Source organism: Ovis aries, chromosome 6 (assembly GCF_016772045.2).
Source record: "Ovis aries strain OAR_USU_Benz2616 breed Rambouillet chromosome 6, ARS-UI_Ramb_v3.0, whole genome shotgun sequence".
NCBI classification, from domain to species: domain Eukaryota; kingdom Metazoa; phylum Chordata; class Mammalia; order Artiodactyla; family Bovidae; genus Ovis; species Ovis aries.
The window spans coordinates 57,400,000-57,427,295 of NC_056059.1; the positions used below are offsets into that span (position 1 = coordinate 57,400,000).

General features: G+C 40.1%; 1 protein-coding gene across 1 annotated transcript in view; it reads left to right on the forward strand.

The window, feature by feature from the left end:
• Positions 1-27,296, forward strand: part of NWD2 (NACHT and WD repeat domain containing 2) — a 234,048-nt gene that overhangs the window by 76,807 nt on the left and 129,945 nt on the right. The window contains exon 2 of the mRNA XM_004009760.6: positions 13,379-13,467. Within this exon, the coding sequence (XP_004009809.4) occupies positions 13,379-13,467 (89 nt within the window). The remainder of the gene's footprint in view (positions 1-13,378; positions 13,468-27,296) is intronic.

Here is a 27,296-nt window from a genome sequence, read left to right on the forward strand (position 1 = left end):
AAACTCCAATACTTTGGCCACCTGATGTGAAGAACCAACTCACTGGGAAAGACCCTGATGCTGGGGAAGATTGAAGGTGGGAGGAGAAGGGGATGACAGAGGATGAGATGGTTGGATGGCTTCACTGAGGCAATGGACATGAGTTCGAGTAGGCTCTGGGAGTTGGTGATGGACAGGGAAGCCTGGTGTACTGAAGTCCATGGGGTCGCAAAGAGTCAGACACAACTGAGCAACTGAACTGAGCTGAGTGATCATTTTGAAATGATATAGAAAAAAAAATCACGATTTTGTGTATCCGAAACTAACATGGTGTTGTATGTCCATTATATGTCAAAAACAAGCATACAAACTCATAGAAAAAGAGACCAAATTTGTGGTTATCAGAGGCAGGGGTGGGTGGGCAATAGACAAAGATGATCAATATGTACAAATTTCTAAGATAAATAAGTACTAGGGATGTTATATACAACATGATAAATATAATTAGCACTTTATATATGAAAGTTGGGGTAAATTGAAAGTTGTCATCACACAGAAAAATTTTCTATTTATTTTTGTATCTATATGAGATAATGGGTGTTCATTAAACTTACTGTGAAAAGTCAAGTCCTTATTCTGTACAACTTAAGCCTGTACATTGTGTGTGTGCTCAGTCATGTCTGGCTCTTTGCAACCCATGGATTGTAGCCCACCCGTCTCCTCTGTCCATGGGACTGACTATCCAGGCAAGAATACTGCAGTGGGTTGCCATTTCCTCCTCCAGGGGATCTTCCCAACCCAGGGATCGAACCCACATCTCTTCTATCTCCTGCATTGACAGGTGGATTCTTTATGGCTGAGCCACCTGGGAAGCCCAAACCGATACATAACTGTCATTTGGGCTATGTCAATTATATCACAATAAAACTGGGGAAAAAAATAATTGATAGGGAGAAAAAGAAGGCAGGAAACTCACTTTTTGCTTTTCTAAAAATATTTTCTTTTGCCCTTTTACTTTGCTGCCTGTTTAATTCTAGGCTGACCGTTGCTGTTTATTTCAGCCTAGTAAGGATAATGTTCCAATCTTCAGCTTCTGTTGGTGGTGCCATGTCAGTTGAAAGTATAATTGTATTATGTTGTAGGTTATCTACCCTTTTTTTTTCTCTAGCTTTTTTTTTAAGATCCTCTCTTTTGGTGTTTTTCATTTTCACCATAAAATATAACTTCTGTATTTGTGTATAATTCTTTATTATGTCTGGAATTTGTTGGTCTTGCTAAAGATGAGGACTGGAATCTTTCAGCGAATTTGGGGAAATATTTAGCCATTATTTATTCGAGTACTGCCTCTTTCTAAGCTCTCTTCTCCATCCTTCTGGAGCTTGAAAGATGAATCTTACATTTTACTGTGTTATCTGAATCTGCCAACTTTCCAGATTTTTTTCATTTCTTTCTACTATATTCTGGATAATTTGTTCCCATCTATCTTTCTGTTCACTTAGTCTTTTTCAGCTATTTAACAATTCCACTGAGTTTTAATTTAAATTAATTTTTTTTTATTTCTAGAGGTACTGCTGTATTATTCTAAAAGACTGCTTTATTGATTTTTGTGTGTGCTTCTTGTTCCTATTGTTTTATTCAATTCCAACTTTCATTTCTTTAAGCACCTATATTCCAGATAATTCAGTAATTCTTCTGTGTGGATGTGTTTTAGCTATTTTTTTGTTTGTTTCATCTGGCTCTAACTCATGGCGCCTTGTTTTCTTGTGTGTTTATTGATTTGTGTGTGTGTGTGTACGTGTGCACATGTAGCTTAATATTCTTTGAAACTTTTAATTTGCTGAAATTCATTAAGGCCTAATTAGAGATTATGCTTCTGGAGCACCAGGGGTCACTACCAAAGCAGAACAGTTTTTTTCTGTTGTTGTTTTTTTAGCATTAATAAGATATTTTAATGAAGTGGGTAAGGGAACCAAACAAACCTTAGTCTTACGCTTCTATTCAAAGACACTCAAAACTATTTTTTCCCTCCCCATCCTTTCTAACTGCAGCTTTATTTGTGACCATGTTTAAAAATCTTTACTTTTTGAAAAGTTTAAACCTTTTTTAAAAATATTAAACAACCAGGCTAAGGGGAAAAGTACTCAATACATACTTTACTTTTATCAATTGAGCTAATATTTCAGTACAATGTAACTATACAGAATATATACAATGCACATATATTATATATTCACAAAGCAAACACTATAGGCTCAGAACAGATCTGAAAAAAACATGACATTCACATCAGTTACAACAACTCTAAAAATGATTGCAAGATTGAAATGGCCCTTAGTATACAAAAAAGTCACACACACACACACACACATATATATATGTGTGTGTGTGTGTGTGTATATAGTGTGTGTGTGTATATATATATGTGTGTGTGTGTATATATATATATATATATATATATATAGTCACCAAGAACTCTGGCTCCTGTAGAATACTAATAGCCAGATACTAGTTTATAAAATGCAAAGTTTCAGCATCATATATATTTTTAATAAAATGTAAAAACATTTTAAAATAAATTATAGGCTTGATATTTCCCAGACTTTAAATAAGATTAATTTATACTGCTGATCTACAAGAGGCCAAGCTCGTGATTACAAATATCAAGGAGACTGTTTTTTCTGCCAAGTGCAAATGATATGGCAGCACATTTTCCTGGTGATGAAGATTTATTTCTGATTGACTCTCACACTGAAGATCTTGGCTCTTTGAGGTCATGGCCTTTTACAAGGATTTCCTGATAGACTCATCACTTTGGGGCTCTATGTTTTGTGTCCAGTGTACCCTGACCCACAGAAGACAAAAATCAGCACTAGAGATCACCAGGATTTTGTGGAATAGAGGCAAAAGCTGGCCTTGAAGAATCCTTATTTTCTGAGATTACTGCTTTCACTGTGTCTTAGGCATTGCTTGGTTTTATTCAAAGTATGTGACATGTTTTAAAAGATACATTTTAAAATATTTGTATGCCATATTTGGGATGTCTTAGTGTCATATTTGTGCAGGTTTCTTTTCCTCAATATTACCAGAAGCAAGCCCAGCATTGTTATCTTTTATAGTTTACCCTTTTTTCCTAAAATGTATTGAAGTATAGCAATAATACAGCTATTGAAGTCCTGCTGGGAACTTTTAAGAGTATTTGGATAAACTGGTGGTATTTTTTAAATTACATTTTAACTATGGCTTTCCCTAAAGCTTTGAAAAATATCTTGAAAATTTAATCATTTTTTAAGAAATACAATGTGGGACAAGATCGTGATCGTTGTAGCTACTTTACTATTAATCTTTTAGTGCTGAAAATTCTCATAAGTAATAAAAGATTAATCTTTGATTCCCCAAATTATTTGCTAGAATAATTGCAGTGCTTATTGAGCATTTACCACATGCCAGGTGTTGTTGAAAGATTCCATCCTAATCTTGACAACAACCTCATAAGCTTGATGCTAGTAATTTTCATTCCATATGACAAATTAAAAAAATGAGACTTAATAATTTGCCTGAGATCACACAGCTAGCAGGTGAAGGAGCTGGGATTCAGACATGGGGAGTTTGGTTCTAGAACCATGCTCAGTCCCTCTGTCTTCCCTGTTTGATACCAGTTGGTATCAGTTCAGTTCAGTCTCACAGTCGTGTCCAACTCTGCAACCCCATGAATCGCAGCACAGCAGGCCTCCCTGTCCATCACCAACTCCCAGAGTTCACTCATACTCACGTCCATCGAGTCGGTGATGCCATCCAGCCATCTCATCCTCGGTCGTCCCCTTCTCCTCCTGCCCCCAATCCCTCCCAGCATCAGAGTCTTTTCCAGTGAGTCAACTCTTCTCATGAGGTGGCCAAAGTACTGGAGCTTCAGCTTTAGCATCATTCCTTCCAAAGAAATCCCAGGGCTGATCTCCTTCAGAATGGACTGGTTGGATCCCCTTGCAGTCCAGGGGACTCTCAAGAGTCTTCTCCAACACCACAGTTCAAACGCATCAATTCTTCAGCGCTCAGCCTTCTTCACAGTCCAACTCTCACATCCATACATGACCACAGGAAAAACCATAGCCTTAACTAGACGGACCTTAGTCGGCAAAGTAATGTCTCTGCTTTTGAATATACTATATAGGTTGGTCATAACTTTTCTTCCAAGGAGTAAGCGTCTTTTAATTTCATGGCTGCAGTCACCATCTGCAGTGATTTTGGAGCCCCCAAAAATAAAGTCTGACACTGTTTCCACTGTTTCCCCATCTATTTCCCATGAAGTCATGGGACTGGATGCCATGATCTTCTTTTTCTGAATGTTGAGCTTTAAGCCAACTTTTTCACTCTCCTTTTCACTTTCATCAAGAGGCTTTTGAGTTCCTCTTCACTTTCTGCCATACGGGTGGTGTCATCTGCATATCTGAGGTTATTGATATTTTTCCCGGCAATCTTGAATCCATTGTGTTTCTTCCAGCCCAGCATTTCTCATGATGTACTCTGCATAGAAGTTAAATAAGCAGGGTGACAATATACAGCCTTGACATACTCTTTTTCCTATTTGGAACCAATCTGTTGTTCCATGTCCAGTTCTAACTGTTGCTTCCTGACCTGCATACAGATTTCTCAAGAGGCAGGTCAGGTGATCTGGTATTCCCATTTCTCTCAGAATTTTCCACAGTTTATTGTGATCCACACAGTCATAGGCTTTGGCATAATCAATAACGCAGAAATAGATGTTTTTCTGGAACTCTCTTGCTTTTTCCATGATCCAGCAGATGTTGGCAATTTGATCTCTGGTTCCTCTGCCTTTTCTAAAACCAGCTTGAACAACAGGAAGTTCACAGTTCACGTATTGCTGAAGCCTGGCTTGGAGAATTTTGAGCATTACTTTACTAGCATGTGAGATGAGTGCAGTTGTGCGGTAGTTTGAGCATTCTTTGCATTGGTACACTTAGATTGAATAATGAGCAAGATTGACTAGGGTGTGCTTTAAAACTTCATTTAAATAATGGCCATGACAACATAATTGCAAAATATGCTGCAATTTTGATAGCGACTGTGTTGGGTCTGCAGATCACTTTGGAGAATCTCAAGCCTGTATTTGGTGAAGGCTGCCATTCTAGTAATATTGAGCCTTCCCATCCATAAACATCAAATGTCTCTCTCTCCTTTTAGATCTTTCTCTCAGCAAGGTCTTACACTTTGCAATGTATGTCTTGCATTGTTTTTGTTAAATTTTTTCAGTGTTTTATTATTTTAATGCCATTGTAAATGCAGTTTTTCTGTTTCATTTCTGAATTGTTTGTTGTGAATATAAAGAAATATTGTTGTAGTCTATCCAGTGACCTTGTTGAAATTATTCATTAGTTATAATTTTCTCTGGATTTCTCAGGATTTTCTACATATAAGACCATGTTGTCTGAAAATAAATTTTCTTTCCTTTTCAATCTCAGTTTGGTTCAGTTGCTCAGTCGTGTCCGACTTTTTGTGACCCCACGGACTGCCTCATGCTAGGTGCCTTTATTTTTCATTTGTTCTTCCCTACACTGTTTACAACCTCCAGTAAAATGTTGAATAGAAGTGATAATGTGTTCCTGATCATAACTGGAAAATATTCAGTCTTAAGCTGTGAAGCATAGTACTAATTGTAAGGTTCTGTGTAGGTAGCCTTTATCAGGATCAAGAAATGCCTTTCTGTTCTCCGTGGCTGAGTTTTTATCCTGAATGGGTATTAGATTTTGGCAAATGTCTGGTTTGGGGTTTAGGATGATATAGACTTAAAGAATAAGTTGAAGTGTTCCTTCTACTCTATTTTCTGAAAGTGTAAGGGAGTATTTCTTTACATATTGTTATAATTTATCAGTTAAGTTCTCTGGGCTGGTGATTTTCTTTGGGAAGATTTTTAATAACTAATTCAGATTTTTTAATTTGTTTTAGATTTCTTCATATTTTCTTTTCCTTGAGTCAGTTTCAAGAATTTCTGCTTGTAGAATTTGGTCATTTCAACCAGGTTTTCTGATTTATTAGAAATAAAGTTATTGTTCATAATGTTATGCCCTTATAACTTTTTAAATTTCTGTAGCATCTTTATACTATATTTCATTCTGAATTATGATAGTTTGTCATCTTCTTTTTTCTTAATCAACCTAGCTAGAAGTTTGTAAAATTGTACTACTCATTCAGAGAGCTAACTTTTGGCTTTATTGATTATATGCAGTTTTTTTTTCTTATTTTCTGTTTCATTGATTTTGACTCTGTATTTTCCTCCTTCAGTTTTGGATTACATTTGTTCTCTTTCAAGTTTGTTTTTTTCTTCTAGTTTTATTGACATAAAATTGACAATACAGCACAGTATAAGTTTAAGGCATATAGCTTAATTATTTTATTTATATCATGAAGTAATTACTACAGTAAGTTTAGTGAATATCCATCATCTCATATAGATACAGAGTTAAAGATCGAAAACTACTTTTTGTGCATGTGATGAGAACTCCTAGGATTTACTCTCTTAACTTTTATGTATAACATACAGGAGTGTTGAATATCTTTATTATGTTGTACATTACATCTCTAGTACTTCTCTGTCTTGGAGTCTGTAGCACTTTGGACTACCTTCACCTACCACCTCCGTCTACCCCCATCTCTGGTAACCACAAATTGACCTGCGACACTGTCAGCTCTTATTACACCATCGTGATTGTTTTCTGTACATCTGAGAATGATCACCACAATGTCTAGCTGTGGTATGTCACCACAAAGGCGTTCTTTAGTTGTTAACTATATTCCTTACACTGTATACTTCATACTCATCACTCATGTATTTTGTAGCTGGGAGTTTGTACCTCTTTAATCTCACTCACCTATTTCTGGCCCCTGCCCCGCCATCCCATCTCCTCTAGCAATCACCTGTTTGTTCCTGGTATCTTTAACTGTTTCTGATTTGTTGTGTTTGTTCATTTGTTTTGTCTTTTAGATTCTATATATAAGTGAAATCACATAGTATTTGTCTTTATCTGACTTATTTCACTTAGTGCAATACCCTGTAGATCCATCCATATTGTTGCAAATGACAAGATTTCATTCTTATTTATGGCTGAGTAATATTCCATTATATGTATGTATACCACATCTTCTTTATCCATTCATCTACGAATGGACATTAGGTCACACTCATATCTTAGACATTATAAATAATGTGTCAGTGAACATAGAGGTGTGTATATCTTTTCTAAATAGTGTTTGAGTTTTTTGATAAATATCCAGTAGTGGAATTGCTGGATCGCATAGTGGTTCTATTTAATTCTCTGAGGAATCTCCATAGGGTTTTCCATAGTGGCTGCACCAATTTACATTCACCCCAACAGTGCATGAGGGTTCCCCTTTCTTTACATCCTTTCCAGCAGTTACTTTGTTGCCTTTTTGGTAATAGCCATTCTGACAGGTGTGAGGTAATATTTCATCGTGGTTCTGATTTGCATTTCCTTAATAATCAGTGATGTTGACCATCTTTTTCTATGCCTCTTGGCCATATGTATGTCTTCTTTCTTTCATCTTTTTCTGGTTTCTTAAGGTAGAATCCTGTTACCAGTTTGAGACCTTTCATTTCTGCTGTAGGTCTTCAAAGGTATAGATTTCTCTCTAGCCATTGCTTTAGTTGCATTTCTTAACTTTTGACATGGATTTTGATTTCATTAAGTGCAAAACATGCCAAGTTTAGTGCAGAGTGTCTTAATCTGTCCCAGCTTTTACTTTTCCACCAGGCCTTCTCATGTTTCCATGCTCCATGTACGAGGCTCAAAGTCAGCCTGAAGCATGTCGATAGCTTTTGATCTTTTATGTCTGTGGGTAGCCTTCTTCAGCCAGGAATTTTCAGAGAGCTTATCAAGACTGTCTTATGGCTGTTTATTTCACTGATTTCCTTGTAAAATTTGAGTGAAGCCACAGGCTAGCTGAGCCACTGGGCTTCCCCGTTTGTCTGCTTCTGAGACTACTACTAACAGCGGTCATGGACATGGAGTTTCCCCAGGCTCAGCTGCAAATCAGGTGAGCTTTCTGTGACAGTGAAGATGCTGATGTTCACAGCTTGACCCTCTCTGACATGGAGTCTAAAAGAGGGAATGGTTAAGGAGGGATGGGAGAAACCCCAGGCAAGACTCTCATAGACTCCCACTGTTCTTATCCAAAGTTCAGCTGCTTTTGACTAATAATCACGTTCCAATTTGTTTTATGCCCATGGTCTTTGGTTAATTTACATTAAAATGCTCTTTGATAATTTTGTCTAGTTTTATTATTGCTAATTAGGAAGAGTATTTGCTAAGTAAACTCCTTATTATGCCATACTTTGTCATTATTTTCTGACATCACCCCAGATTCACACATTGCTATTAATCCTATTAACATAGTCAACTATTACTTTAAGATAAAGTTGAATATTCATTTATGTTAACTTTATGGAGATAAAATAATTCTTTGAGTTTAATTAATGTTTTAATTATAGTAGCATCTATTTTCTTTTTCATTTATTGAGTCCTAGCTGTGTGCTGGGGTCTGCTCTATTTTCTGTGATATGAAGATGTATGAGGATGTCTTTGCCTTTCATGAATTCACAAGTTTAATGGGGGAGAAAGACTAAAAATAAATTACAAATATTATAATAAAGCATAATGCATGGTGTTATATAGGGGTGAGCAAAGTGCTGTGAGGTGACCAGGATATGCTTGTCTCTAACCAGTAAGAGTTCACAAATTGTAGTGCTTTTGATTGGGACTCAGGAGGGTCTGAATGTGCCAAACAATGGGATGCAGTAAATAGGGAATTCTGAGCATGGAAAGCAGTATGTGTAAAGACAAGGTTCAAGTAATATCTGAAAAATATTCTGGAGGGTACATGGTAAACAGTGGTAGAAGATGAAACTTAGGTCAGAGATACATTTACATCTGCTGACCATTCTGGCCTTCATCCTCTAGGCCAACAGATGCCAATCAAGGCTTTTAGTGATCAAATTAGTTTTCACTTTTGTTTTATCTTAGCATTTATCTCCAGCAGTTCTGTGGAGCATAAGGCTGGAATGAGGAGAGACAAGTAACAGATCAATGAGATTGGAGACTTTTGAACTCTTAGAGTTGAGACGATGAGTACAAAAATAGAGATTAGAAAAAAAAAAGCATAGCCAGATTCAGAGATGATTATGATGAAATTGACAGGATTTAGTGACATTGAAATGAGGAACAGTAAGGGTGACTGGTCGGGCACAGAAAACTTGGAGGGCATGGGGATGAGGCAGCCTCTAGGAAGCCACCAAACAGGAAATCATCGCAGATGACAGAAGTCAGATAGATGTGCAGTGTTTACTGGCTAAGGGGCCAGGAAAAGGGGGGAGGATCCAGGCAAGAAGAGATGTAGGGAAACTTGGGAAACCCGGCTGGAATAACAGCTGCAGGTAGATCCCAAATAAGTTTTCTGGGCTGCCAGGAGGGAAGTGACTTCACCTAAGGTCCATCCCCATAAGTGTGGGTAGTGGAGGCAGTAAGAAGTTCCAATCCAATGTGGCCGTTTGGGCACTCTTATTTTTAATAAAAACTTGTAATTAATCTAAACCATACTTGAAATAGGATAATGATGTTGACTGATAAAGTGAAAGTGAAGTTGCTCTGTTGTGTCCAACTCTTTGCAACCCCACGGACTGTAGCCTACCAGGCTTCTCCGTCCATAGGATTCTCCAGGCAAGAATACTGGAGTGGGTTACCATTTCCTTCTCCAGGGGATCTTCCCAACCCAGGGATCGAACCCCAGTCTCCCGCATTGGAGGCAGACGCTTTAACCTCTGAGCCACCAGGGAAGCCCAATTATATTGAATTACATTGACTGATAATTCTCCCTCAACTAGTATTCTTCCTGAAGGTAATTCAGATCCTGCACAGAGACCATCATTAATTCTGAAATCAGAGAGGAACTATTCAGAAAGCAACTCTTTATAAACCTCTACAGTGCTACTAAAGTGTTATGCATCTTTTCAAAGGTGGGCAGATACAAATGGACACAATGATGGTGAAGAATAAATGATTACATACTTTGTCTTGATCTACACTTTTTTAAGAGGTCCCTTTTTATGGGCAACATTCTGTGACTTAATTTTTCCTGTCCATGACATTCTACTGTTTTTTTAATTGCTAACCATCCTGATTTGCTGTCAGTATGAATCAGGTTTTTTGTATAATTAAGCCAGCTTATCTTTCACCCAACATAATGAATCCATTCTATTTTAATTACTTTTCCATTTCCAGAACCAGTCATCCTGTATTAATACAAATATAGGAAAATCTGAGTCACTTTTGTACTATAAGTAATAACACAGAATGTCTATCATACACTTCCCTCATATTTTTAGAAACATTCAACATAATTTGATAAAATATTAGTATTTTGCCAGAAACGTAGAAACCAGGAAAGACATCAGTATTTTAGTTCATTCACTTACTTCATGAAGCCAACTTTCTAAACCCCATCATTTATTTCCCAGAATTTCACAGTGTTGATTCTATATCCAACCAATGACACATTGGAATGTATGAAGCCTTTCTGTTTCTGGAGGTAATTTCAGAGAAGCACTGTCTGTCAGCTCAGTTTTATCACTCGTCCTTTTGTGGATTTTTTTTTCATTTACTCCTTCCTTAACTGAGTATGATTCTAGTCACTGGAGATGCAGCAGTGAAAGAGACAGAAAAAGGCTCTGAGTCCCATTGAACTCATGTGGCAGGTGGGGGATACAGATGGTAAACAGCTGTCGCCAGTAGTGATGAGTAATGTGCAGAGAATTTGAAGAAGCTGGTGTGGTAGAGAGGGCTTCTGTAGCTGGAGGGCTCAGGGGAGACCTCTGAGAAGGTGGCATTAAAGCTGACACTTGAGTGACAGGAGACGCCATGAGATGATCATGGGATTGAGCATTCCAGGAGGAAGTCATGGCTAGAGCAAAGGTCACGAGTGAAAATGTAAACCAGAAACCAAATGAACACCAGTGCTGCTGGAGTGATGTGAACTAGACAAGTGGCAAGAAATGAGCTTAGGGAGGGAGAGGACAGTCAAGGTAAGGCGTGGGGATTTCATCTCAAGTTCCATCAAGAGGTGCTGGAGGATTTTAAATGAGAGAGTGATGTGATCAGACTTGTTCTTACAGGATTGGGCTGGCTGCTCTTTGGAGAATAGATGGATGGAGGCAAGTATGGAAACAGCAAGATAAGGTTCAACTGAGAGATGAGCTTGGTTTGCGTCAGAGGTGAAGAGAAGTGGATAACTCAGATTTTTGTTTCATAAGTATTAGGACTTTGGCATCCCTTAATCATTCAGGGAAGTTATTGCACTTGTCATTTTCAAATATTCTTTGCACAGTTACGTATTTTCCATGGCTAGAGCAAAGTGTGACATTTAGCTCTCTAGATTCAAATCCAAGTTCTCCAACTTAGTGGTCATATGACTTCGAGCATGTCTCTTAACCGCTTTATATTTGTTTCATCTTATATAAAAAATGGACCAGTAATCTTACTATTTCATAGGCTGTTGACAGAAGTGACTAAGAAAATGCACATAGAATTACTTAGCACACTACTAGTCTACAGTAAGAACTCAATGAATGTTAGTAATTAGACACTGGATTTCTGCCTTAGCCTTCTTACTAAGACACATTTAAGTCTTAGTACCCAGGAATAAAATTTACAGTAATAACATTTTTAAGAAGCAGATTTCTGCTCTTCATTTCATAATTTTTTCATGTATTATTAAAATACAGGTTTTTTTAATATCTTACCAGTAATCTTTATTTAATATACTCCCAGATTTCACATTAGGTAATCATTTTTAAAGTGACTTTTTGTTATCTGGGTTTTGAACATCTGTTGCCTTTTAGAGGGATTGAATATTATCGGTTTTACTGCAGAGTTCGTGTTTTCAACCCTTAAAACAGGGTGAAAGAGGATGGACATGTGATGCCAAGATTATATAAATCATGTGAAAGCTTAGTTCCCTGCCTCCACTGGGGCCATAACAGCACCTGGTCACTGTTCAGGTGTGCCCTCCTCAAGCATGGTCCTCTCGCTTGTCCTGTGGACTTAGGTCCATGTTGGATCCATGGTGGGAAAAGACCCTACTTGTTTGGATCACAGGGTAATCTCAAAGACCTTGTATAGAATCTTTGGTTCCCTTGTGGACACTGGTCCCTGTCACTCTGTTGAGCTGCTGCTGCATCTCAGACTCTCAGGACTGGTTGTTTGCCTCTCAAACAGGCTTGAGAACAGTAGGAAAGTAGAGTAGGTCAATGCAGCATATGGTTGAGTTTGTATGCACAGATGTTGTTAGAGAATAACAAGGACAGTCTTTTAAATTGGTTCCTCAGTTATAAATGTGGCATGCAGATGTTTCATGGTTATGGCTGGGATTGAGGTACATTTAGCAAATGGAACTTTTCATGAGATAACACATTAACCTAATTTTGAAGAGCTCTGATTCTCATCTCCATCTGAAGTTACTTGGAGAGGGCAAGTCTGTCTTTGCTGTAAGCATCTTATAGCATCATCACTGATACAGAGCATCGTCCAGCACAGATGGAATCTAGAATCCCTTTCTGTGCAGAACATTCAACTTTAAATACGTACATATTTTGTGGTTCTTCCGGTTTCAGATTCTCTGTTTCTTCTTGTACTTTTAATGACATAGATAATTTTAAAATATTTAATTTTGAAGCTTTTACACACTGTGGCACAGGTAAAACAGTCCCCTCTCTGATGTAACAGGTCCCTAAGCCCAGAGTGGAGATATTACTATTGAACCACTGGCAAGTTTTCAAGTACCCTGTGTGGAATCTGCTAGTTTTTAGATGTTGATGCCTACAGTTTGTCCCTCCTCATTATTGTGCTGATTGCACAGATGCTATTGTTTCTAAATGCTTTAGGAAATGATAGAGTCTAGATGTTTTGGGAAATCAGTAACTTATATGTGTGTGTGTTGAAACATTTATACTCAATGGAGTTACACCTGGTAGTCTTATTTTTCCTTTTACCCTCTTTGAAAGTCAGTGTGGTTGTGGCTATTAAGAGATCGATGTGAGGGTCTCCATTGGTCTAGAGAATCAGCTGTGAATTCTCAGATCTGCCAGCACCCGCAGAACTTACCAGGGGCCTCCCATCCGTCCTGTAGTGCCTGGTAGAGGGATCTCGGCTCTCCCTGGTCTGTGAAGAACAAGTCCCCTCCAGTAGATAAATATCCCATCATTTCACAGTGTAGCACCCAAGCTTGATTATAGTCATGTTTACTTGTAAGCTTTCTTTTTTTCTGCTTCTTTTACATACGTGGACATAACTCACTTTCTGTGTTTGCTTTTCTACCACAGACACGGGAGCAGAAAGACAGGCACTAAAAGAAAATGTGTATCCTAAATTGAGAGAATTCTGCAGAGAAAACTATGGATTAGAATTTCAGGTAACTATGATATTAATTTCACATTTAACTTTATCAGCTAAACAACTAATGTTTGTTTCTTGTCACAACTTAGGTATTATAAAACACAAGTTTTAAGCTCTGAAAAATGTCATTTCTTTAAGCATGGATGAAAAGAAACACTGGAAAATAGAAGTAAAATATTTCATCATTTTTGAGGTTTTGCACTTTTACTCTCTGCTTCTTGGACCCTACTCATTACTGGCTCATCTTTTTCTTTGAACCATGTTTATTTGCTTTGTTGCTAACCTCCACTAACATAAAAAGGCGAAGGTTGCAGAGTACCTGCCTTCACACTGGCATCTCAGGAAACATTGTGCATCTAAAAATTGAAACTGGGATTTCCCTGGCAGTCCAGTGGTTAGAGCACCATGCTTCCACTGCCGAGGGTATGGGTTCAGTCCAATAGTGATGAGTAATGGGAACTAAGTCAGGGAGAATGAGTCAGGGAACTAAGATCCTGCAAGCTGTGCAGCCGCCCAGCCAAAAAAAAAGGAAAAGAAAAAAAAATACAAATTGGGATCAGTCCTCTCACAAGTACTTCTTTTTAGCATCTTGACTAGTCCTTGCCTTCCACTTCACCTTTTAGTTTTTATTCACATTGTCAAATGTCCTTTTTCCCAAGCATTTCAGAGTTTACCATTTACCAAGAAAAAATATCATCAGCATTTCAAGAAGCTGTAACTGTGCACATCATTGCTGAAATTCATAAACCTGGCATTGTAGACCACCATCAATTTGACCATCTAATAGAGAAGTGCTAGGAGACACTGGTCATATCCTGGACATCCAAAATATTTTGAAGGAAATGTCTCCTGCAACAGATAGCATTATGTAGTGAGAATTTGTTAACCTCATTCACAGTGAACATCTTAACTGCTATCTGAACTACATGTTTACATTGTTAAGTAAGGAGTATGGACTAGAGGTTTGTAGTGTAAGAGTACAAAATGTGCCATTGTTAATGGAAGAAAATTTCACCCTTCATTTGTTTCTTCCTGAATAATGTTGACCCTTGAACAATGCAGGGGTTAGAGGTGCTGACCCTCTGCACAGTTGAAAATCCATGTGTAACTTTACAGTCAGCCCTCTGCATCCACAGTCCCTCTGTATCTGCCATTTCTCTCCATAGCTGCAGATTCAGTCAACCATGGATCATTTCATGCTATAGAACTCACTAGTAAAAAAGAGCCACACATAAGTGGACCCATGCAGTTAAAACCTGTGTTATTTCAAGAGTCAACTGTAAATATTTCATCTTGGTATACCTCATAATGCCTTCTAATATGTATAAAATTATAGTTTCAGAATGGCTTTAATCTTAATGCTTAGTATCCATCAGCAACAAGCTAATACAACACAAATATTGAAGAGTTACTCATAAGTCACTGTTTACTTGAAAAACTGTGAACCTAGATTCCTTGTTGTGAAATCAGCACTACTTTATACAAGGACTCTGGTTCTACTGATAACAGGGTCTCGACCGTTTAAAAAAAAAAAAAAGATATGTTGAAGTTTCCAAAGACTAAGACATTCCTTGGGGTCTCAGTTAGTATATAACCCAAGTATTCCTTGGATTCTACTGATAACAGGGTCTCGACTGTTAAAAAAAAAAAAAGATGATATGTCAGAGTTTCCAAAAACTAAGACATTCCTTTGGGATTCAGTTAGTATAAAGAAATATGTCTAACATATCAATCCCATCTTTGAGTTTATTTGGGTTTTCATCACTTTTGTTAGTAGAAGGTTGAGTTGCAGAACAGCTGCCATAAAACATGAAATTGATTAGGATTAGGTGAAGGGGAAAAAATACACATTTTTGAAATTATAAGCAGATACAGGAGAAGACCAACCCTGGGATTTCTTTGGAAGGAATGATGCTAAAGCTGAAACTCCAGTACTTTGGCCACCTCATGTGAAGAGTTGACTCATTGGAAAAGACTTTGATGCTGGGAGGGATTGGGGGCAGGAGGAGAAGGGGACGACAGAGGATGAGATAGCTGGATGGCATCACTGACTCGATGGACACGAGTCTGAGTGAACTCCGGGAGATGGTGATGGACAGGGAGGCCTGGCGTGCTGCAATTCATGGGGTCGCAAAGAGTCGGACACGACTGAGCGACTGAACTGAACAGGAGAAGACAAATAAAGCCAAGGGAAAAATGTAGAAGGCAAGGTCCCTAGAAGAAATTAATGACAAGGATCATTCCAGGCAAGTATATTGAATCCATTGATGAGAGGCTCACAGCAGGGAAAACAGCATTGAGTAAAGTATGGCGTGGAATTGACTCCCAACTCTTTTTTTTTTTTTTTTTTTTTTGACTCCCAGGTCTTGACTGCGAGTGATTTAACCCACCCCCTTGTCCTTCACAGGCTTCTCTCATAGCTCAGTTGGTAAAGAATCCGCCTGCAATGCAAGAGATCCCGGTTTGGTTCCTGGGTCAGGAACATCCCCTGAAGAAGGGATAGGCTACCCACTCCAGTATTCTTGGACTTCCCTTGTGGCTCAGCTGGTAAAGATTCCAGCTGCAAGAAAAGAGACCAGGGTTCGATCCCTGGGTTGGGAAGATCCCCTGGAGAAGGGAAAGACTACCCACTCCAGTGTTCTGGCCTGAAGAATTCCATGCTGCAAGAAAGGAGACCTGGGTTTGATCCCTGGGTTGGGAAGATCCCCTGGAGAAGAGAAAGACTACCCACTCCAGTGTTCTGGCCTGAAAAACCCCATGGACTGTAGAGTGCATGGGGTCACAAAGAGTTGGACAAGACTGAGTGACTTTCACTTTCACTTTCTGGTCCTTCACTATCTAAAATGAGTTGTCACAGCTTACAAATCTGAGGTTGTATTTGCTCTTTACCTTCCAGGCTTCTAAGCTCAAGTACATAATATCTGAATCTAAGAATACACCTCTTAGCATAGTCTTCCCTTATAGGTTGATTATAGATCTTGCGGAGGCTGTGTTGGGCTCACTGTGTATGGTTCTTGGAACCATAAAGAAATGGTTCTCTTTTCCAACTGCAGCAGAATATGCCAGAAGCTTCATGACAAAAAAAAAAAAATAGTTTACCTGTACCGAGTCCTGAATTCCATCTTTGTGCACTGAACACAGGAGAAATGTATTTCCTAGAATTACTCAGACATACCAAGCTATTTCATGCCTTCTTGCCTTTGCTGTTCTCACTGCCTACAGTGCTTTTCTTCTGGTACTTCCTCTGCTTCACCTCCTAAGTCCTACTCATGGAGATTCTTCCTGCCTCACCTTAAGTCATGCCCCTCTTGTTCTTGCCCACTTCTCTGCAACTGTGTGTCTTTCCATTTGGTTCCCTGAAGACTTCAAGCCTATTCCCATTTAAGGATTTTGATCTGGCTGTTCTCTCTGTAGGAATGCTCACTGCTTCATCTTTACATGGGTGCTTTCTTACTGTTCTTCAAGTCTCTGCTTAAACGTCATTTCCTAGAGATGCTTCTATAATGACTCAATCTGAAATAAGCCCCTAGGTGTGCTCTCTTTTATATCATCCTATTTTAGTTCTTTGCATAGCATATGTCAGTGTTGGATATTTTTCTTGTTTACTCTTGTATTGGCTCTCTTGCTTCAAGAAGCAAGAAACAATCTTTCTCTCAAGATTGTTCCACAAGTACAGAGACTTGTCTGTCTTCATGACAGCTACATATCCTGATCCTAGAATAATGCCTGGCTCATAGTAACACTCCAAAACAATGAGTTGAATGAGTGAAGTCTCAGCCCAACCATTATCTGCTTAAAGAATCATTCTCTGATAGCCCTATTCCTCTCGGCTTATGCCACATACCCGGATCCCCTAAAACCCTGTGCATAACTTCCAGTCATTCATCTGGTTCATTTAAGAAGTGTTTGTTGACCATCAGCAACATGCCAGACAACATTCCAAGTGCTGGGAATACAGGAAGAAATCATCAGACCCTCTTTCTGTGGAGCTTTGAATATTGTTGAGAGAGGCAGACAATAAATGGCAAATTCCAGTGGTAATAGATGCATTTTATTGAATAAATGCTTTTTTAAAAAGTAAAGCATGATAAAGGGAGGTAGGGAATACTGGGTGGTCAGAGAAGGACTCAGTCATATCTGCTCAGCCTTTGAGCAGATATCTCCAGAAAGTGATAGAGAAAATCATGCAGATGTTTTGGAAGGAAAATCCCAGATATAGGCAACTAGAAAAGGGGTTTTGATGAGAATGTGTTCAGAACATTCTGGTCTTGTTAAAAAGGCTGAGTAGTAATAGAGTTGAGTAAGGGAAATGATTGTAGGAGATGACATCAAAGGCAGATCATATGGAAATTTACGGACTAAGATTAAGGACTTACAGTTTTCCTCAGTAAGAGGGGGAAGACATGATATGATTTATGTTTAACAGGTTCAGGGAGCTAGTAAGGGGTGGGAAGTGATGGCAGAAGCAGGAAGATGGTGCAAGTAAGGAATCATTGTACAGACTAGAATGAGCAGTTAGCAGATATCTGGTTAGATGAATTTTTCATCACCTGTCTATAAAGTCTCAAAGTTCTCAGGACTGGAATTGTGTCTTATTCAACTTATCCCAGTAATCAAGTAGCTGACACATAGTGAGCCATTTGGGGTTAAATCTTTATTGAACTAAGTTGATAGACTGTGGAGTTACACTTTAACAGTGTCATGTACTTTTATCTCTGTGCCTGTTTGACAAACTGTTTGCTGCTGCTGCTAAGCCGCTTCAGTCATGTCCGATTCTGTGCGACCCCATAGTCGGCAGCCCACCAGGCTCCCCCGTCCCTGGGATTCTCCAGGCAAGAACACTGGTGTGGGTTGCCATTTCCTTCTCCAAACTGTTTTAGTATTTCTTTTACTTAGTATTAGTATTTAGTATTTCTTTTATTTTTTAATCTAAACTAAGAGTTTTTTGGCTGCCCTGGCTCCTGGTTGCTGCATGTGGGCTTTCTCTAGTGGCAGTACATGGGCTTCCCTTTGCATTGGCTTCCCTTGTTGCATGGGCACAGGCTCTGGGGCACATGGGCTTTAGTCGTTTCATCTTCTGGGCTCTAGAGTGTAGGCTCAGTAGTTGTGGTGCACAGGCCTAGTTGCCCCTTGGCATATGAGCTCCTGGTCCCCCGACCATGGGTCAAACCCTTGTCCCCTGCATTGCAAGGCAAATTCTTAATCACACCACCAGGGAAGTCCCTAAAATAAGATTTTTAATGAAAATGCATCAGCTAATTCATGAACTTCAGCTAATTCCATGTGTGATATATACCTAGTTGACTGCTCAGAGTTGGGACCATTGAATAAAAAGAATGTCAAACCTACTCAGAGTAGAAAGCATACGTGGCTCAGGGAAAGACAGGGTATGTAAGTAAGAGGTTATTTGATTGGCCAGTGTTCGGTAAGTGTCCATGGCTATGGAAAAGAGGATAGAAAGGAAGAACAGGGAAATAAATGGGGAAAAATAAAGTCAGATTGGGGTAAAAGCAGGTGGTACAGGACCCAGTAAATAAAGGGCTTTAATTATATGTCCACGGGCCATCCATCTTGCTTTCAGATGCTTTCTGTCCATTCTCACTGCTAAGCCCCTGATCTAACACTCATTGCTTCAAAAAATCAAATGAGCAAAGACAATCCTAACTTATCTTGGTCTCTGCTTACCCACAGTAGGTTGCAAGTCCTAGAGGAAGAGACTAGTCCTCACTTATTTTTAAGTCCCCAGGGCTTGGGAAGAAGATTCAACATTTACTGGATTTGGTAAAAGTGTGTCAGCAGAACTGCCTTACACCATCGTCCTACGTGAGTTTTCCTATACATTACCAGAGTAACCATACTTAAATGTAAGGTTGTCAGTTTCTTTGCTTAAAACCTTACAGTGGCTCCCTGCTGCTTACAGGCTCCCTCTATACTAGGATCCCAGCTGTCTTTCCACCTTCATCCACCCATTCTTCCCAGAATAAACAGGCCATCCTCGACCTGTCCTTGGAGCGCATCTTGCCATTTAGTCATTCCTGACTTTAAAAGCTCATTTGCTGCATCTGTTTCAGTTTTCCTTTCTTATTACAAATACTCTTTCTCCTGTGCTTCCTGCCCTTCAGAATCCAGCTCCAGGCCTTGCTTTCTAAGAAGTTTTTTTCAGATTCCCAAATATCCCCTTTCTCTTGCCTGAATTCTTAGCAGTCTCCCCCATCCCAGCACTGCAGGTACCCTGAGCAGGAGTACACCTGATGAGGGCAGGGACCTCTAACAGTACCTGATTGATCTGGGCACTTAGCTGCTGGTGCATTTTGAAAGCAATTTCATTTCAGTCCAGCCACTCAACTTAGTATCATTTCTTAAGAATTCCTTCTGATAGCAAACATTTTGAGCACGCATCTCATATTTATCTCACATCATCTTAGAAACCAGGGCTTTCCTGATAGCTCAGTTGGTAAAGAATCCACCTGCCATGCAGGAGACCCCAGTTCGATTCCTGGGTCGGGAAGATTCCCTGCAGAAGGGATAGGCTACCCACTCCAGTTATTCTTGGACTTCCCTTGTGGCTTAACCAGTAAAGAATTCGCCCGCAATGCGGGAAAGCTGGGTTCGATCCCTGGGTTAGGAAGATCCCCTGGAGAAGGGAAAGGCTACCCACTCCAGACATGGAGTCACAAAGAGTCAGACATGACTGAGCGACTTTCACTTCACTTCTTCTTAGTAATCCTGTCTTCTTTTCTTCACCTTTAGCATCCATTAAACCCCAAATACCTGCGGATTTTCCTCCTAAGTATTTCTTCAGTCTGTGCCGTCTGTCCTAGTCTGTATTACTGTCACCTTGATTATTCAGTAGATTATCTTGCTTGCCTGTTTACCTTCATCTCCTCCTTCTCCTTCCCAACATCAATCCCTCCATCCCCGGACCTCCTCCATCGTATTACTGCTGTGGTATCTCTGAAATACAAATCGACTCTTTCATCCACAAGACACGTTTTGTACTTCTCAGCCTGAAGTGCGAGGTTCTCTTTTCCATTTCCCCCATTGCCCACCCCAGTCTACTACCGAGTCCTGTCTGGCCCCTCCTCCACAGGCAGCCTGTTTTAGCCTTTATAATCTATATTTGTGGGCTTCCCCGGTGGCTCAGTGTTAAAGAATCTACTTGCAATACAGGAGACCTGGGCTTGATCCCTGGGTCGGGAAGATCCCTTGGAGAAGGAAATGGCAACCCACTCCAGTATTCTTGCCTGGGAATCCCATGGACAGAGTAGTCTGGCAGGCTACAGTGCATGGGATTGGAAAGAGTCAGACATGACTTAGTGACTCAGTAACAACAATCTATGTTCAGTTTCCCAAATAGATTCTTTTTATTCCCCTGAGTCTCCAGACTCACTGTGCCCTCTGTGTGGTGTACCCTTAAATTGTCCCCCATGCCAATGACTAGAAAATTTTCTACTTTAATAGCATGTATCATATTGCTTTAATTGCTTTTTAAAGGTGTTTTTTTTTTTCCCACTAACTGGAAGCTCCTTGAGGTCAGAAGTCATATTATTTATATATTTTTATCACCAGTCTTTTTTAGAGACCCTATTTCATCTTATATACATAATAAATGTTGATTACAGTGAATTGATTGATTAAATGAAAAAGACCCAGAAGCTGAGAGTCTTGACCAGGGCTGTGCAAAAGAAATATAATGGGAGGCACAGGTACAAGTCACAAATGCAATTAAATTTTCCAACTACATTTTAAAAAGTAAAAGGAAAAAAAAATTTTTTAAGAATGTATTTTATTTAAGTCATTTTATATCCAAAGCATCATTTCAACATATCAGTTCAGTTCAGTCGCTCATTCGTGACTGACTCTGCGACCCCATGAATCGCAGCACACCAGGCCTCCCTGTCCATCACCATCTCCCGGAGTTCACTCAAACTCATGCCCATCAAGTTGGTGATGCCATCCAGCCATCTCATCCTCTGTCGTCACCTTCTCCTCCTGCCGCCAATCCCTCCCAGCATCAGAGTCTTTTCCAATGAGTCAACTCTTCGCATGAGGTGGCCAAAGTACTGGAGTTTCAGCTTTAGCATCAGTCCTTCCAAAGAACACGCAGGGCTAATCTCCTTTAGGATGGACTGGTTGGATCTCCTTGCAGTCCAAGGGACTCTCAAGAGTCTTCTTCAACACCACAGTTCAAAAGCATCAATTCTTCGGCACTCAGCTTTCTTCACAGTCCAACTCTTGCGTCATACATGACTGGAAAAACCATAGCCTTGACTAGATGGACCTTTGTTGGCAAAGTAATGTCTCTGCTTTTCAATATGCTATCTAGGTTGGTCATAACTTTTCTTCCAAGGAGTAAGCGTCTTTTAATATCATGGCTGCAGTCACCATCTAGTGATTTTGGAGCCCAAGAAAATAAAGTCTGACACTGTTTCCACTGTTTCCCCATCTGTTTGCCATGAAGTGATGGGACCAGATGCCGTGATCTTTGTTTTCTGAATATTGAGCTTTAAGCCAACTTTTTCACTCTTCTCTTTTACTGTGATCAAGAGGCTTTTTAGTTCCTCTTCACTTTCTGCCATAAGGGTGGTGTCATCTGCATATCTGAGGTTATTGATATTTCTCCCAGCAATCTTGATTCCAGCTTGTGCTTCTTCCAGCCCAGCTTTTCTCAGGATGTACTCTTCATAGAAGTTAAATAAGCAGGGTGACAATATACAGCCTTATATACACTGGACTTTGAAGACTTAGTGTGAAAAAAGGATATAGGATAACTCAGTAATTTTTATGTTGCTTATTTCAACATACATATGAGTACATATTTTATACTCATAACACATCCTGATTCAGACTGGCCACATTTCAGGTGCTCAGCAGCCGTATGTGGTCAGTGGCTTCCATGTGGGTCTGTGAAGTTCGAGAGGGAGTGGTCAGGGTGAGGCCATTCTAACAGCGAGGAGAGCCCAGGGATGTGTCCTGCTGCAGGTGATGGAGAGACTTCATTAGAGGAGCTGAAGTGGGGATTGAAATTCATTTGAACATGTTTAAAAAAATCCAGATGATGATTCAGAAAATAATTTCTCACTATTCACATTAGTAACTGATATTTAATCACTTTGGGACACTGCATCAGTAGAGTATGTCAACAACAAAACACACACACACAGTGTAAAAGCCATGAATCATGTTTTTTGGTGTCTCACTGCGGACTGTAGCCCAGGAGACAGCCTCTCAGAGAGCTCTGAGAAACTGTCCCAAGGGGTAAGGGGAGATGGGTACATCTGTGATTTTGGCAAAGTAATGAGCATGCAATAAACCATGCATCTCAGTAGAAGGTTGCTTCTGGTCACCAGGAACAGGTATCTTAAGTAATGACTTTAGTGCTTTTGTAACTATGGAAAGATGCAAAAATCCAGGTTCATAAAATTTATATGAAGGCCTATCCCACCAGGTTCCCCAGAATACAGAGGGCTCCAGTCTCCTTTCAGGGTATGTTGAAGGCCAGTGACTCCAGTGGCTAATGACTTAATTCTTGTAGAACTGGATGGTGAGCAACTTTCTGCAGCTGTCAGGTTCATAACCTGGAATAGTTAATGCAACTTTCAAATATGCTGTGGGATTGGGACTAAGTAACTAAGTGAGGCAACAGACTAAAGCTTATGGTCAAGCAGTTCATTTGCCTGCTATCTTAAGACTTAAATTTACTTGAAATTAAAAGAGGAAGGTGATGGAAATGCTTATTTCCCAGAATTAGATGAACAGTCCTTGTCTTGATAAGTGCCATTTGTTACCTATTTCAGTGTTGCTAAATATGGATTTTTTTTTTAATTTCCCGAAAACTCTTGCAATTATCTGTAACAACTTGGTTTCAGAGCAAGAACTCCTGGGCTGGCCCAGTCCTTTTCCTTCTCTCTGCCAGGCAAGTGTTGAGTTCCTAGTGTGTAGGGAAGTGTGAGTGAACTCTGCAGCTCCAGTCAGCAGGAAGACCTTGCCAAACCTGCTCTCTGCCCCACGTTGACATTATGGTTGACATTATGGTACTGCTTAAAGGCACCAGAGTGACCAGTGCTCATCCTTGGTGAAGGTGCTTCCTGAGGCCCCTTTGGTTTAGAATTTTCTCTTCTTTGCCTGAGGTTCCATCTCTTCATATTTCCTTTGGCAGCACAGGTCCAGACCTATCTGCCTTTTTTCATCTCTAGACCCTGAGTTAGATGTCATCTTCTAAGCTGGTGCCTGTGTGAGTGAGCCTCATGTCAGCATCTCTACCCGCTCCTCTCTAGAGTTACAGGAAGGTAATTACGTATGCTTCCACCTCATTGACTATGCTAAAGCCTTTGACTGTGTGGATCACAATAAACTGTGGAAAATTCTGAAAGAGATGGGAATACCAGACCACCTTACCTGCCTCCTGAGAAATCTATATGCAGGTCAAGAAGCAACAGTTAGACATAGAACAACAGACTGGTTCAAAATTGGCAAAGGAGTACATCAAGGCTGTATATTGTCACCCTGCTTATTTAACTTATATATAGAGTATATCATGAGAAAGGCCCGGCTGGATGAAGCACAAGCTGGAATCAAGATTGCCAGGAGAAACATCAATAACCTCAGATACGCAGATGACACCATCCTTATGGCAGAAAGTGAACAGGAACTGAAGAGTCTCCTGATGAAAGGGAAAGAGGAGAGTGGAAAAAGCTGGCTTAAAGCTCAACAGTCAAAAATCCAAGATCTGGCATTCTGTCCCATCACTTCATGGCAAATAGATGGGGAAACAATGGAAACAGTAAGAGACTTTATTTTCTTAGGCTCCAAAACCACTGCAGATAGTGACTGCAGCCATGAAATTGAAAGACACTTGCTCCTTGGAAGAAAAGCTGTGACCAACCTAGGAAGCATATTAAAAAGCAGAGATATTACTTTGCCAATGAAGGTCCGTCTAGTCAAAGCTATGGTTTTTCCAGTAGTCATGTATGGATGTGAGGGTTGGACCATAAAGAAAGCTGAGCACCAAAAAATTGATGCTTTTGGACTATGATGTTGGAGAAGACTCTTGAGAGTCCCTTGAACTGCAAGGAAATCAAACCAGTCAATCCTAAAGGAAATCAGTCCCGAATAGTCATTGTAAGGTCTGATGCCAAAGCTGAAGCTCCAAATACTTAGGCCACCTGAAGCAAAGAACTGACTCCTTTGAAAAGACCCTGATGCTGGGAAAGATTGAAGGCAAGAGGAGAAGGGGACAACAGAGGATGAGATGGTTGGATGGCATCACCAACTCAATGGACATGAGTTTGAGCAAGCTCTGGGAGTTGGTGATGGACAGGGAAGCCTGGTGTGCTGCAGTCCATGGGGGTCACAGATTCGGACACAACTGAGCAACTAAACAGAATTGAATTGTTTTTTGATGTTAAAGTATCAAAAATGGAACCCATCTTTCTCCCTTTGCCCAGTTTCCCAGTTGTTACCATTCTTCAGTCTTCTAGACTTTAAAATCTTGGCTCACAGTCCATTCTACACCCTTTACAACCTAGATCCAAATAGCTGTTCCCTTTGATTCACTGGACATAGTGTTTCCTAGTAGTTCACCGTCTTTTGATTTCACAGGGCTCTGTCTTTACTCAGGCTTCCATATCTTGATAGCTGAATGTCTATGGTAACATTTTCTTGATCTTTCCTTACCCTGGGTTGTGTTGTGTTCTGATCCAGACTATACACAGCAGCTACTCACATAATCTTCTTTGAACTGTATTTACCAAATTTCATTCATTCTAAGATGCATGTTTTTTCATCTCAGAAATTAGTATTTGTCTTACAAATAGTGTGTCATGGTGTAATTGACAGTGCATTTCTATTTTAGTGAAATGTACGATATTAGAGCAGCCTACTACTGGTGATGCTTTGTATTCAGTAGGATATAACACTTTACGTAATTTATGGGATATAGTGGAAATGGCATATGTTTTTCTGTTAGAAAGACTAGAACTCAAATTCTAGGTCTGCAAATTATCCTGTGAGTCTGGGGAAATTGTTTGATCATTTTGCCACACAGCTGACCCCTCTGAAAAATGAATGGGATAGTTCTTATCTTCCAGGATTGCTATGAGAATTCAGTGAGAGAACACAGCATACCTGGCATGTGGAAAGCACTTAACCAATGTTCTTTTTTTTTTTTTTAATCCCTATTTTAAGTCTTTCTCTTGATTAAGAATCTGGCATAATGAAATTATTCACATGCATTTTTCCTTTGCCTTTTTTTAATATGGTAAAAGGCCTTTGATCAAGACATCTGTCTGGGGTGGTACTTTGTGTCTGGTGCAGAAGGAATGTGAATAGGAAGAATATTCAAGAAATATGTCTTGTACACAAGAAAGGCTTATGCAGCCAGACAAAAACCTTGGAAGTCACACTATTAGCTTGTAAGAAGATAAATTCCTTAAATCACTTATTTAGCATATCAGTCAGCACTGAGGACTCTGACCCTGGAGATCTGCTACGTAGAGAAGAAGGCCCAGCTTGTCAGTAAGGCAGAGCTAGGACCCGCCTGACGCGGTCTCTAGGAAAATGATGAAGGAGACAGAGGGGCAGAGTTCAGTAGACTTGCTAGCCCATCCCCTTTCTCGGAGCTGGGCTTCAGAAAAGGGGAGGTGGGTTAGATAAATGAGAACAGCTTGCCTCTGCTCTCTGCTTAGGACTCTGGAAAGAGCTGGCCTCACAGCAGTCCCCGCTCTGCCCCTGCCTCTGCCAGCAGACCCAGATGTGGCCGCAGATGGCAATGGCAACAGGCGGCCATGAGATTCACCTTCTCAAGCTGCCCTCAATTACCGTGTATCACACATGCTGAGACAGAGCTGCTGTTATTCTCGAGGACAGGCAGAGGTGAACACACCTCTCCTAGGGTGGAAACACTGGATGGAGGGTGGGCCCAAGGCCTGGATTCCTCATCCTCAGCAGGGCAGGGTGGCCGTAGTTGGCTGCAGGGTAGTACCAGGCTCTGACCAATCTGAGAGGGAAAGGCCAGTATACCTAGGTTAGAGCTGCCCCAACCAGCCATGCTGCCAGTGATGGCCATCACCTGGGACTGTGCCCTGGTGATCCATTTTTCCCTTTCAGGATATGAGGCCACCCAGACATCATCTTAGGAAAAGAAGGAGGGGATGGGGAAGCTGCAGTTTTTCCAAGAGTCAGCATCTTGATTCAAAAAAGAATAAGCACTTAGTAAAGAGTCCTTGGAAATAGCAATTCAAACTAGGGTTTAAACTGAATAGAACAGAAGCTCATTTTATCCTGATAACCAGAGGATAGAGACTTAGACAGAAGACCAAACCAACTTTAGACAAAATAAGTTATATTCTCTGTGTCCATCCAAGATGTACACAGATCAGTGAAATTATGTGAGTCTTATTATTAGTTTGACCTTACTAATAATTACTGAACCAGTCAATTCCTTAGTCTCACACTGAGGGTCCATCATCAGTTGTGTTGACATGCTTTTCCTCTACTGCACCTTCTTGCACCACCACCCTCAAGTTCAGTTGAGCCCAGTCTCCTCTATATTCATTTTTCCCTCCTGACTGTCTGCCTGCTCAAGAATCTCAAAATGCATTTTGCTTCCCGAGTTGCCAAAATACATCATGGGCTTTGTAATTGACAGGATGTGTTGTCATGCCCTTGGTCCTTTCTCCACATTGTCAACTAATCACTCCTTTTCCATTTTCCATTAATCAAGTGTGTGCTTCTTTCTAAAGTGAAACGCATCTCCCCTTATTGAATCACACATCATTTCACTCAGGCCAGCACTTCAATTTGTCTAGCTTGCTTCGCATTTCAGTTCTGTCTGTCAAAGCCTGG